General features: G+C 38.2%; 1 protein-coding gene across 1 annotated transcript in view; it reads left to right on the top strand.

Annotated features, from left to right (window-relative positions):
- Positions 1-14,696, top strand: part of LOC150091692 (uncharacterized) — a 163,626-nt gene that overhangs the window by 67,543 nt on the left and 81,387 nt on the right. The window contains exon 8 of the mRNA XM_090369286.1: positions 8,141-8,415. Within this exon, the coding sequence (XP_090225412.1) occupies positions 8,141-8,415 (275 nt within the window). The remainder of the gene's footprint in view (positions 1-8,140; positions 8,416-14,696) is intronic.

Genomic DNA, 14,696 nt, shown 5'->3' with positions numbered 1-14,696 from the left:
CAACACCATGTTCAGCTTTTCTCATACACCATGTTCAGCTTTGCTCATATTACTTAATTATCTATAATTTAAATCATGTTCAGAATCTTTCTTTATTCTAGTACTACCCCTTTCATTAATTGCCCTATTATTTAATTAACAGTCCTTCTTTTTAACTTAGAATATACCTAATATATCGCTCACCACTTCCTTCTCTTCTTCTCCAGGGAGGTTTCAGGGTTTCATCTTAAGCTCTCTCTCCAGGCTGCCATCTTGGGCTTTCCTTCATTTGCTTCGTCCTGACTCTGCTTCAGATAATTTTCCGGAAATCTTGGCTGCTTAGGTCTGGCATCCTTGATCCCCTGAACTTCTTGCTCTAAATACACAACTCCACCTTTACTATGGGTCAGTCAAAAAGTATCGTTCTTCAAAAAGGCGTTTCCTTTCCTGGTTCACTTAACCATCTTTCATAACTTTTTTGCTTATCATATTTGAACTTCCCTTTACATGATACTCTTAACTATTTTCCCCATTACTGTCTAGGGCCCTTTTTGCACTCCCTACATTTCTGCACTGCCAAAATCACTTTTCTCACTCTATCTCCACGATCACTCTTTTTGCCACTTCCGTATTCTCTTCACAGTCACCACCCCCAACTTTTTCTCCGTCGTTTGAACCTCCTCCCATAGGACTCTACACCATTTCCAAGAATTCTCTAATTTTCCCTCTTTTTCTATTTGTTGAAAATTTACCATAACCCTTTTTTCCCTTGTGCAAACCAAGCTTTGTTCCCATAATTTCCTTCTCTAGTTCTCAAGGCAGCACAAACCTTTCACGTCTGCCATCGTCTCCCAGGATAGCCATTTCATGTTTTCATATTTGTAAAATGTTGTCAACTTACCAAAAGGTCACCACAGTGACTCTGTGTCTTTTTCGACCCAATCGCTAGCCCATCGAGACTTATGTCCAGATGCCCTGTAGATGAAACGTTTCTTAATCACTCACATTTCACTGTCCCATTTTTCTGTTTCTAGTAACTCTTTTCTGCCTGTTCACTAATGACCACTCCTTCCTAGTATGGGCGGCTGCCTTTGGTTACCTGACAGTTCACCCCTTTTCCCACGCATTCACATTTATATGTTACTTTCTCTTCCATTTGAGTGCTATTCAGTTTGCACATCTATAATCGCTTATTTCTAAATCCAGTATTCTTGCCATATATGCATCTCTGTAATGTCGAAAATTTTCCTTTCCATATCAAGGATTTACCATGTCAAAGAATAATTTATTCCCAAATCACAAAAGAAAATCTTCCCATAAACCAACTTTCCATATTTGTAAGATTCACATCTTACATCCTAAAACTCTATTAAAACAGCCAGTTAAGACTCACAACATTACAATCAGTGTGGATTAGGATAGAGCTATCCAAAGCGGATGTCGATCCCTTCCTTAACGGAGTCGTTTTGTTGTTGGATGTAGCTGCAGACCTATCTACTGACTTGCTGCAAAGACAAAATGGGCAACCAACACCATCCTATGCAATTTGTAACAGTACAAATTGGGTGAGGTGGCGTTATGTCCGGTTAATACTATTATTAGTGTTGGTCGAGGAACTCTCTTATTGTCCTACAGATGTTAAGGATCAAGGCTTTTTGCAGTTGAATCTGGTGTTTGTAAACAAAACACCTGGTCTTGATAGAATTGAAAATAATAGTATTGTTAAATTTGTTGAGCTGTTTCCAGAAATAATGTTAAATATGTTTAATAAATGTTTCCTTCAGGGTATATTCCCAAGGTCTTGGAAGATAGCCCTATTGAAGCTGCTTCATAAACCATTAACTGATCCGAGAGATTATAGGCCTGTATCGTTGCTTGCAAACCTGGGGAAGATTTTTGAATGGTTATTGCTAATAAGACTTGAAACTTTTATTTTGTACAATGAAAATTGGATTTTTCCTGTCAATACGGATTTAAAAAGAAATGTTCCACAGAGGATGCTATTCTCATGAATAGCATCCTCTGTGGAACACGTAATTGATGGTAAATTAGAAGGGGTAGTTGATAAGCCTGATGAATTGGACTATAAATAATAAACTCAGGATTTCTTCTAATAAGACTGTAATGATGTTATTGAAAGGTAAACTGGACTACAGGAGACCACTACAATTAATTATTAATAGTGAACAGATACCTTTGGTGTCTCAGGTCAAATACTTAGGGATTTTGTTGGATGACAATTTATTTTTTACACCCCACTTGGAAGTAGCAAAATCTTGTAGATTTTGCTACTTCTAATTTTAAGTATGTCCTAGCCCTCTTCATAGATTTTGTAGGGGCTTTCGATACGGTTTGGTACCCCAATGTTTTGGCATATGCGAACGACCTGGTGCTGCGTGTGCAGGGGAATTCCAGACGAGTAATTGATGGTAAACTAGAAGGGGTAGTTGATAAGCCTGATGAATTGAACTATGAATAATAAACTCAGGATTTCTTCTAATAAGACTGTAATGATGTTATTGAAAGGTAAACTGGACTACAGGAGACCACTACAATTAATTATTAATAGTGAACAGATACCTTTGGTGTCTAAGGTCAAATACTTAGGGATTTTGTTGGATGACTATTTTTTACACCCCACTTGGAATACTTAAGTGGTAAAGTAAAGAAATACATAGCCTCTATAGTCTAGATTACCAGGAAAGACTGGGTACTCGGTAATAGGGTACTCAGTTTTTACAATACGGCTATTTTTACCCATTGTAGCTTACGCTGCCTCTATCTGGTTTAAGTGTTTAAGCAATGCCAAGTTGAAAAATAAGCTGAATTCATTACAGCGTTTATTTTATTACCAACTTTGAGAGTGTGTAAGACAGTATCGACTAATGCCCTTCAAGTGCTTGCTGGGCACTGCCCTTGGATTTGTATATTGTATATAGAACTTTAGTTGCTTTTTAAGGAAAGACAGACAAGTTACAATCATGGGAATTACAAATGATATTTTGATTCATCGGAAGAGAGAGAGAGAGAGCAAAAAATATTTTATTGTAGTTAACAGGAATATGGCAAGAACGTTGGAGCACCAGCTGGACTGGTGCTGTAACCAGGCTTTTTATTCCTGAAGTATGTTTTAATATTGGAAATAAACATAATAAATGGTTCTTTCTCTGCATGGAAGCCTCTTATATAATCACAGAGCATGGTTCACTTAAATATAAGTTATGTGTCTTAGGTTTGGAGGAGGATCCTTTCTGTATATGTAGATTACCCGAAACATGGGAACATGTTTTTTATGATTGTCCTCTTTATGAGGAATTTAGGCGTAATTTAAGATCAATTATACCAGATTTTAATCGAGGAACTGAAGCTCAATGGGTACAAGGTTCAGAGAATTTTTCAGTATTCCAGGAATTTTGTAGAAATGTATTGAAAAAAAATAAAACAGCTATCTCTTGTTTGTTTTTTGGATCATTAATAACTAAGGCCATATTGCTCCGGGGATATGCAGTGGTCATTCCCTGACATTTCCGCATTTGGTGATCACAGGCTCGAACCCCAGTCTAATCAAGAAGCGTGTGCTATGCAATGCTGCTCCTGCCCACCTGCTACAGCTATCTGGACTGGTTAATATAGATTAGAATTGTACATTTTTTTTTTTTTTCCCTGCAGCTTTGCTGGAGGATTTTTCCCCCCTCTTCAACTGCTTTTGCAGGCATCAGAAAGAAAACTGATGCGCGATTTAAACTCTTGCAGGTTGTTTTTTTATTTTCTTTTTATTTATTTATTAATTTATTATTTTCTTTTTATTTATTTATTATTTTCTTTATTTATTTATTTATTATTTTTACTTAATTTATTTATTATTATTAATTTATTTATTTATTATTAATTAATTAATTTATTAATTTATTTATTTATTTTTTTATTTTTTTATTATTTTTACTTAATTTATTTATTATTATTAATTTATTTATTTATTATTAATTAATTAATTAATTTATTTATTTATTTATTTATTTTTTTATTTCTGTATTTATTTTATTTTTATTTATTTTTTATATTTATTTTTTTATAAATAAAAAAAATATTTTTTTATTATTTTCTTTATTATTTTTATTATTATTATTTATTTTTTTTTTATTATTTTTTTTCTCTCCAGTTTCAAACTCGTTTGAGTTGTTTTTTTTTTTATATAATGGGTTTGGGGCGGGTTTTTTTTCAGTGGGATTTTGGCCCCCACAGGTACATTGCACTACGACCGGTGGGTGCGGGGTGTTAGTGCAAACAGCACAGACAGTGAAGGAGACCCTTGACCGGGCTTCACGTGCATAGGGATAGGCAACAGGTAACGGATTAGGTGGTCCCTGCTCCCTGGTAGCAGAGAGGCCTGTTTTTTTTCTTATAATATATTACACACACTTTAACACACACTTTACACTTCAGACCCATTAGTAGAATGCTTGAACACAGAATATACCGGTGGAGATGGACGTTAGTCTGGGTGCCACCATAGACAAGTACATATGTAATGAAAAAATAGTGGAGTTGAATGATAGTGTTCTCTGCAAGGTCTACTGCTGCTAGGTTCGTATGCCGATTCTATTCTATCATGTCAGTGGTTAACACAGTAATGGGATAGTCATTATTTGTTCCATATGCCATATTTCTTTGACTTCCTGTTTAGGTCTGTATGCCTCCTAATATTTTCATCGTGTGTTTTCTTGGGTTTGCTGGTGTTGTGCACCGATATGTCGATTAAGTAGGTAGCCCTTTCCTTCTGGTCTGTTGTGCGGGAACGTTATTATGGCGCGGTCTCACTACAGTTTCTGATAGGGGTCTCTATGATGGCCCAGAGTTCTTATTTTTAATATGGTACACGTTCTCTGATTAAGTGGTATTTTTGGTCTAGCTTCCAGTGTATTATCCTGCGACCTCGTTGTGTCTGTGAGTGTACTTCCTCTGAATGATCACCCTGCATCTTGCGGTGATGTGCTGGATGGTTTCTGGGGACAAGTGACATCGTCGACATGTGTTTTCTGTCTTTCCGTGCTGCTTGGCGATGTATTTCCTTAGTTCCTGTTGTTGATTACCTGATCTTGGATGGCGAGCATGAATCATTCAGCCAATGGGAGGAGGTTCCCGTTCATGGGCCAAGCGTTGGAAGCCATCTTATCTATGTCGTCACAATGGAGGTCATTGTAGGGTCTGCCATGGTGTGTCTTCTTTGCCTACCTTTCTGTCTATATATATAAATAAATATGGGATTGATTCTCGCTTGCCGCACAGATTTAGGTGACATCCACTTATGTATGAGATAGATCATACAGGTTCTATTCTACCTTCCTTGTTTTATGGTATGTCTGTACCTGCTGTTATTGTGCATGACAGTGTTTTCAGTGCTAGATAGAACCATAGTGGTGTCTGGGCGTTTCCTTCGAGGATTCCTCTCCTGATGGGGATCGGCCTGGTAGTGATGTTCTCCACCATGATGGTGTTCCTCCATTTCGCCATGGTTGCTTCTAGGTAGTGTCTCAATGTTGGTTTGACTTTAAAGATTTTCACTCTCTATCAGCAAGTTTGAGCCGAAGGCTTGCAATAGTCGATAGGCTGTATATAGGTTCCGATGCTTTTTATAGGTTTGCTCTATGACTGCAGTAACTGTGGTCAATTGCTTCTTGCATCTTTTGCTCATGTGCTGTCATCCCTTCTGCTTCTCGATCATGATGTCAACGTTCATTCAAATATTTAGGTGTTACCCTAGATGATCGCAGAACTTTCATGTCACATCTAAAGTCCATTAAATAAAAAGCCAAAAATTATATCAATATGCTTGCTCGCTTCACCCGCAAAGACTGGGGTCTTAAGGGACCTGCACTCCACATTCTTTATATTCAGCTGTTTTTGTACCGTTCGTAACATACGGCGCTGCTGTATGGTGCCATCGTTTGTCCATCATCAGCACTAGGAACGTTATCGTGTAGATACAACGGTTGATGTTATATAAAAATGACTCGGGCTTGTAGAACGACATCAACAGCGGCACTATAAGTACTAACAGGCTGTATTCCCCTTGACCACTAAGCGGTCTTCACAGGGCTTTCCCATGCTATCAGAAAGAACAAAGAAACTGACTTCCTGGGGATAAAAACTATTGTCGATGCAGATTTGAAACAAGAACTCCGGCGTACTTGGCAGCACCTTGCTTCCCTCTGGCAAATCAGTTGGGATGATTCCACCAAAGGCAGTATTACCAAGCTATTTCCACCTAGTATCTCCTACCTCAACAAATAAAGTCTTGGCTGGTTCTTCCCTAATTTACGTACTACTTTTCATCTGACAGGAAATTGGTCGTTCAAAAAGCGACTTCAGGAATTTGGGGTTGAAAACGATGATCATTATGTATGTGGAGAACTGCAGGTTTGGCACCATGCAATGCACTGGTTTAACATTTATCTGGACCTACGCAATCAACTGTTACTGGATCTAAATTTAACCACACTTAGTCGAAGTGCAACCTGTTAAAATCAAAAGAAGCGTTTTTAGCTTTTAGCAGGTATGCTTCAGCAGTCTTCAAAAGGCTTTGGTATCATCTCTCCACGTGTGATTCCACAACATAGACATCCAGAGCAGACGTTCCTGAAACCGCTATGATCTCTCCTCGTAGCTGCTCTTCCTTCATCACCGGCCACTATCAGAACTGCATGAACACCTAACTAGACATCTTCCTCGTAGGAATGATGGCATTAAGCTGAAATCAATCAAACTCACACACTTCCCATTGCACCTACCCAACTTTGCAGATCTCCCTTGTTCTGCAAGCTGGCCTCCCCTCCCCGGCCTACGGTGTGTGACTCTTTTTCCTCCCCTGGTCTGGGTAGGAATCACCCAGACCATGGGTGATTCCTACTTCTCCCTTCCCACCTCTTCTTTCCGCTGGAGGATACCTTCTTTCCTCATTCTCCTCCTTTTGCCTACTTTGACTCCACCAAGTGTACGATCTTCCCCACTCTCTTCACTTTTTTTTTTATTTGGTCTCCATCCAGGAAGTTCAGGCGACCCTTGGGGAGATAAGCCAGAGAATGAGGGCAGCCTGGCTCATCTCCCAGTGGTGGTAGCGGGCATCGTAGGGTCTCAGTAGGGACCCTGCTGCCAAGTAGCCAGGGACACAACAACAGAACATAACACAATGTTATTTGGTTCTTAGGAGCATTAGCAACTAAGGCAACATAACACAATACTACATAAACAAGACACCACATTTTTCTGGCTTATGCAATAGTTGTGCATTCCATTACAGAGTACATATGGTGCAGATGTGGAAAACCACTGGTAGCACCTAACCCTAAATACTATGCCATAATACGTCAAATAGTCATCAAGTGGTATGGTACATCAACAAGTCAATAGGTCGTATAATACATCAACAAGTCATCAAGTAGTTTTCGCATGCCTTCTGTACAATTCAAGCTGAAGTTGATGTATTTTTCTTGGTTCTACAGTTTAATCTCGTGACTATTTTACTGATACTGACTATTGACATTCCATTTCATCACATGAGTTGAGGAATTTTTAATGCCCTTCCATGAAAAGGGTATTTTGCTGGGACAAGAACTTCATATGTGTGCAACTGACAGCACTGTAGAACTCTTGCTTCCCATGCCAGGGATGGCAACCAACTGGTAGCAATTTTTAGCTGTTTGTGCTAAGTGGACAGTCATAACACGAATAACACAACCTGATACTATACAACGATACATTTGCATCACTACATTGATTGGCGTTTATCTGCATAATTTAAAAAGTGTTCATCCCACACTGGGTGGAAAAGGCCCGGGTTCGAATCTCGTCAGTGATGCAATCCGAACCTAGACAAGTACATTTTCATGGACATTTTTCACAATGTAGCTAATTATTCAGCCTCAAGCCAGGGTTGCATGGCTTTTCCCCAGAAACTAGAGATATCCGTCCAGTACGAGGGAAAATCAACTACAACTGCAAATCAATTTTACTTTTCTAAATAAGAATCAGATTCCGTAATTATTTAAAACAATTTTAGCTGAGAATACTAAGTCTAATTTTTCATGAAATATGAAGAGAACGTCATCTATCTTCCCATTTCTGATTAACAATAAAATAAATCGTTATTTTTTCTTTCTTTTAGGTACAACTATTCCTTATAGCTGCATATTTCCTGCAGATTATCTTATTCCAAAATTGCCGATTTCCTGTCGCATTTTGCCTGCTGGAAGTATTTTTGAATGGAACGTTCTTGATCCTGTTTATCAACTTTTACATTCAAGCATATCTTAAAGGCAAGCACGTTTCGTCCCTCAAAAAATATGCACCCTCACCGTGCATAGGAGATCATCGAGAAATCGAGGAAAAGAAAATCCCAAGTGATCCTAACTTGATACATCGGAACAATTTGAAAATCGAGTAAAATCAACTGAAATTAATTTAAACTTACTACAAACCCTATTATTTTAGCTGTAATATATGTGTGAAATAGATAGTGATGACAATTTTGGAATTACTGATTGGTTTCAGTGTTTGTGTTAAATTATTGTAAAGCGAAGTGCAGATATGAATGCAGTAGAAATGAAAATGGAAAAATTCTATACCTAGTCACAACTTTGCCAATCTAAAGAAACAATAATCGGTACAAATCTAAAAATCCTGGCATTAACTATAGTGATGTAATGCATTCTTATTATTCCATTATAATGGCTAAGTAACAGACGAAAGCTGACTGTTTTTGAATCTTCAAAAAAAAAACACCTAATCGCTCATACTTTTCCTTTTTTTAAGGTATCTTTCATCAACCCAACGCTCTACACTTCAAGGTTTCACAGGTGCTGATTTACCCAGTTGAACGTGTGTAGGACCTCTTAGAAAAGGAATGATTCTGCCATTGCACCTACCTAATACTAGGTAGGTGCAATGCAAGCTACTTCAGTGGACACAACCTACCAAAATTATCCTTCACACCCCTGGGTTCATACTTATGCCATTGCTACTAATTCGATAGTGACATTCTCCGTTTGGCAGCTAAGACAATCTCTACCCACCTGGATAGGCTTTCCATCAACGATTGCAGGGGTCAGCCTTCCATTTCTCCTAAAGAACAATGATCAGTTCAGATATACTAATCTGGAATGTGTTGGTCTAGCCTTCGCCTGGACGTCCCAGTTCATACCATATATCTTACATAGGTTTCACAACTTGGCTAATTTAGTTGGTTTCAGACGCGGGTAGCATGATTTTTCTTTCTGAAACGCGAGATTTTCGTCCAGCAAACAGAAAATCGGCCACGAACACTCGCAATTTACAGACACTATACTGTATACGGAACGATATGGCCTTAGTGGCTGATGTTCCTAAAACCCTACTACAACAGCACCATCGGTATGACATGTGGTATTATCCAGTTGAAAGAAACATGGATCTGTATCAACGAATTCTTACGTCATAGAGAGCATGTAATTTTTCAGAATATTAAGATAAGCATCGGCGTTCATATTTTCCCGCACAACCACCAAAGGTCCTGGATCATACCACGAGAAGACAGTCCTCTCAATAACTCAGCCTCGTCTGAAATTCATTGTTGGCATAATGCACTACGGTTGCATACGTTCTTCGGGCTTCTTCTGCACTCATCCTCCCATTAGATCTGAATAGGCTGTAGCCAGGTTCGTTACTTCGTAAAAACCATTTCCTTTGATTGGATCAATTGAGCCGTTCCCTTCTCCTTACAAACTGATATCGCTGGTGATACATGAAAGGTTATAATTGATCCATATATTGGAAATCAGTTCTGTGGAGTAATGAATAATTTTTCCCTGTTGTTGGAAAAAAATAAAAAGATGATATTAAACTACCAGTTCAGTAGAGTAATACTCTAGTGGACTGATAGTTTATCACCGTCTTCCGCACACCAGGAGTAAAAGACCTGAATTCGATTCCTGTCGATACCGTAAGTAAATTTTATGGGCTATTTTTCCTAATGTGGCTGATTTAGTTGGTGCCAGATGAGCGAAAGATGGGCAGTATGGAAATATGGCGAAAAACCATGAAAAACTTGCTTTTCTGAACGAAACGCGGGTTTTTTGCCCAGTAAACAAAGAAATCGACAAAAGAACGCACGAAATTTACAGATTTAATATACATACTGAAAGTTGGGCGAAGAAGACACTCCATGGTAGACATTAAAGTGATCTCTATCTAAACTATATAGATAAGCTTGCTTCGAATGCATGGATCACATGTAAGAGACTCTTCTCAGACAGAAGGATTCATGCTTGCCCTCCAAGACCAGTAATCTACACCAGGTACTACAGGAAATACACCAGCAAGGACCGCCTTTGAGTGTGATAGTTGACACAGGTGGACAATGCCACCTGCCCTTAGAAACAATGCAGCTCATCACCGCGGAATGCAAGGTAATCCAGACAGAGTACACTTATAAACAGTCCAGGATCAGAAGCTAGCGCAAAAATACCAGTTTATCAAACAAAGTGTACCGTATTACAAGCGCGAACTCGAGGTCATACTAGTTTCCCCGACTCTACTGAGACCGCGCCATAATAACGGACAAGACGCACCCGCAGAGCAGACCAGACATATCCCTCATCGACAAGGAGGAAATGGCTACGAATCTGGCAAAGAATGTATAGATACTGCTCTTTGAAAAAGACTTCTCATAGTATGCCTTAAAATAGTATTATTGTTTTCCGGAAAAGAATTTAAAGCGTGTAGGTTCGTAGTAATCTTTGTTGTTAAAACAGAAACCTTCCCCCCTTTTTTCTGGTAGATGAATGGTTTTTTTTTATTTTCATTTATTTATTTACCTTTCTCCATAATTTCAGCTGCAATTTATACAGTTGCAGTCGAAGATGAGCTTTCTTGGTGCTTTGGAAATAATCGTGCCTCACTCCTTCCTCTGTCTCCTTGCTTACAGTTGGCCTACACTTTTCTTATCCTGTATGACAACCATTTAGTAATAATTATTCATTCACTCATCAGCAAGCTACCGGTTCCAGCCTACTTCAACCATGTCCTTCTGACGTGAAGTACAACCGGAAGTATTTTAATCCGAACAAAGCTAGGAAGAGTGGCGAAGAGTGTAATAGACATATTTAAAGAAAATTTGTAGAAAATATATGTCAAGAAAACCTGTTCTAGGCTTCGTGAAGGTTACTCAATAAGAGTTCACTTGATGTATTTAGACTGCATGACACAGTGCAGACTGTATCCTAGACATCAAAATGGAATTGAAATATCAATGTTTGAAAGGATTTTTGGTGGTTGACGTTTTATGGGAAAAACATTTAAATTATTTTTTTTCAGCATGAAACTCGGCAGACCACATCGATTTAACTCACTTGCGACTGCGCTCGACATGTAGTACACCTGTTTTAACAGTAATTACCGTTTCCACATGTCAAAACCTGAATCGTGTACAGTGATCTTTAACCGCATGAAATTATTTACTTTTTTTCTCGCACACCGTTTATTGAATCATCTGGTATAGATTTCCACTTTTTTTTTTATAAAATAATTAATTTAGTAATCTTCAAAGTTATACATTTCAATTATTCTATGCGCCCTGTCGGATAGCAAAGAGATCATAACAACCGTCTTCCCTCACAGTGTGGAAAAGGACTAAGTTTGAATACCGTCATCTTTGGGAATTTTAGTCTAGTCTATATACCAAAGTATATATGCTAAAATTCCCAAAGATAAAAAACTCCACAGGACAAGAGACAGAGAGTACGCACACTTAGTATCAACAGAAGAATATGCTATGTCACAACACCAGCATTATACACAACTGGTTCCAGGAATATGACAGTGAAATCAGCCTAATGAATGGCCTCCCCATTCACAAGATACTTCCTTTATATTCCTTCATGTTCTTCCCTTGTGTATCTGATTTGAACATTGTGTTTTTCATATAGACAAGGTCAGGTGGAGTGTCCGTGAGGACATACCCGCCATTAGGTAGTCGATTGTCATCAACCAGTGCAATACTATCACTTTGTTTATTAGACGCTTGAAATGGTGAAACGTATGGTTGATTTTCAGAGAAAAGTCCCAACAACCCCAACACATCTCTTCCACCATGCAATGTGAACGATGACATTTGGGGTTATGATGGGCAACATAGCGAGATCCAACCTTCCTTAGATTTGGAGGGTACAGCTCTCAAACGGTGTTCGCACGCAGACCTCTAAATAGTCCACAGGACTATCTAGATAGTCCGAACCCATTTGTAACTCTGTAGGAGGCATCCGGATCAGTTAGTGAAAAATCTTGCCGAATCAACTCTGCCAAATATGAGAGAGTCCAAGTATTATGTATGTGGGGCTGGCATTGTCGAGGCTACGGTATGTCAAGGAGCTGGGTATTCTTGCCGTGAGTACACCATATCCAAAAATTTCATTACTGCCTACATCAAATCCCTCCACCTTTTCTTGTTACTGAATAGATAATGATTACACAAACTGTTAAAAAAAATTATCTCCGAAAAGATCTAAACCTCCTAAACATTTCCTCATTAATTTAACAACCATAGGTGGCGTCACTATATTTGACACTCATTTGACATTCATTTTACAACCATATATGGTGTCTTCAATCTGAGTGATGTGTATTTCCACTTGCAGTCTGCCAAACCCCATGGAGTTTTTCTGACAGAATTCCAGTTATTGTTTGATTCCACCTTGATCGTCTCAGTTGTCCTAATTATTCGCTGATAGATTATTGTGCATATGGCCGCTCTGATATTGCCTGTTGGAGACGTAGTAACTTGGATTTTCATTTTTCTCAGGCCTAAAATCCCTTTCTTTCTCTCTACCCCATCTGTAAAATTCACCTGTTGTCCCAATCGTTCTCCCAACTTCAATAATCACTTGGAACAATTAGACTTTCTTTTCTGTCCAAGTGTGGACATGGTGTTTCAAATGCGGAAAAAGAAAACACTGAGCTTCTTGCAAGGATCCAAAGATGGGCAGCTAGCATGGTGAGATCGGTAAAAGATCTCGCCGTGTGGGCTACAGAGCTTGGCACAACTCTTCCCTCTTGACACCTTAGAGGGAACTAAATTGGGGTTTATAAGGCTCTCAGAGGGTGAGCAAAATGAATGAAGGCGGGATTTTCATTATTACGAAGAATTCCAGAACTATGGGCCATAAATTGAAATTATTGGGAAGGGGTTTAGACCAGAGTAGACCATAGGTTTAGACTAGATTGTGGGAAGTGTTTTTATAGCCAGCGATTTATTCAATAGTGAAACAGGTTGCCTCCACAGGTAGTTGAGGCTGACAGTTTGACGAAAATCACAAGGTCACAAGAGTTGTTATTTACATGAAGAGGGAATGTCATAATTTGTATTTTCTTCTCTACTTTTTTTCCTATGAAGTAAAGCATGTGGTTTCCTTCGAATATTAGTCTAGTACTAATACAGGCAACTCTCGGTTTACGCATATTCGCTATAACGAATGTCACAATCACCTAAAATTTCTTAAAGTCGCCAATAGAAGAGTTCCTTATAAAACGAAATGCCAAACGTATGGTGAACATAATTGTAAGATTTAAACAAATAAACTTTTAAAAAAATGTATTTATTTCAATAATTATCAGGATTTTGATGAACTGGGCAATAAAATGGACCTCGACCTTGATGGGACTGATGTGAGAGAGTTTTGGACTTGCATTTTGATTAATTTACAACCGATGAAATAGTTGATGAGGGATTGGCAATGTTTGAAGAAGAAGACGCAAATATGGAAAGAATTGCAAAAGTGAAAAGAGGCGTTTATGACTGTCTGACAGTGAGCTTTTTTAAGAAGAAAAAAAAGAAACTAACTGTGCAATCTTTTATAAAAACATATTTTTAAAAAGTGGAAAACCCAGCTGTTTCTTCATTATCAGACGCCCTTCCATCTACCTCATCTGCACTTATGTGGAAAATATTGAACTCAGATGAAGGTATTGACGAATAAAAGTTGGATACGTATATATGTATAGTACATATATTATGTTAGTACTGATTTTCTTTATTTCTGTTTTGTAACTGTTTATGTATTTAATTAAAATTAACAAGTACGATATCTTGTTTTTGTATTCTTTTTTATTTTATTTCACGTTACGTATCGTATACGATAAATCATAACGCATACATACATTATAATAAAACGTACTGTATAGACCATTCGATGTTCAGTGCATGGTTTAAATGCATTAAAATGCATCAGCTGAATTTTACTGCTAATGTATACGATACGTATTGTGAAAGCTCAGGAATGCAAGGTACACGTAACGAACAACATCTTGGAATGGAACTCGTTCGTAAACCGAGAGTTGCCTGTACTAGAAAGGATTCTATTGATCCTATTCTTATCTTCAACATCACTCCGATTTCTAGACAAGATCACATATCTTTATTAGGGATTACCAAGACTCTCTTGGCACAAGCAAATCACAAATATTGCTTCCCCTGAACATGAAAAACGGTTTTATCTTTCTCTACAGTCGTTTCTTTTTTTTTTTTAAACAGCTACTCACACTGTGCAAATTCAGATCCTCCCTATGAGGTAATATTGTTCTCACACCTAAGGCGGTGCCCCATAACCTCTCTTAGTACTAAAGCTTCCATTCAAAAGAGGGCAGTTAGGTTAATTAATGACCCATCTCTTACACGATATTTCCAATCTCTG

Source organism: Mastigoproctus giganteus, chromosome 1 (assembly GCF_048544385.1).
Source record: "Mastigoproctus giganteus isolate SK-2022 chromosome 1, ASM4854438v1, whole genome shotgun sequence".
Taxonomy (NCBI): Eukaryota; Metazoa; Arthropoda; class Arachnida; order Uropygi; family Thelyphonidae; genus Mastigoproctus; species Mastigoproctus giganteus.
Note: the sequence above shows the minus strand (reverse complement) of the source record. Positions and strands in the feature narration are given on the sequence as shown.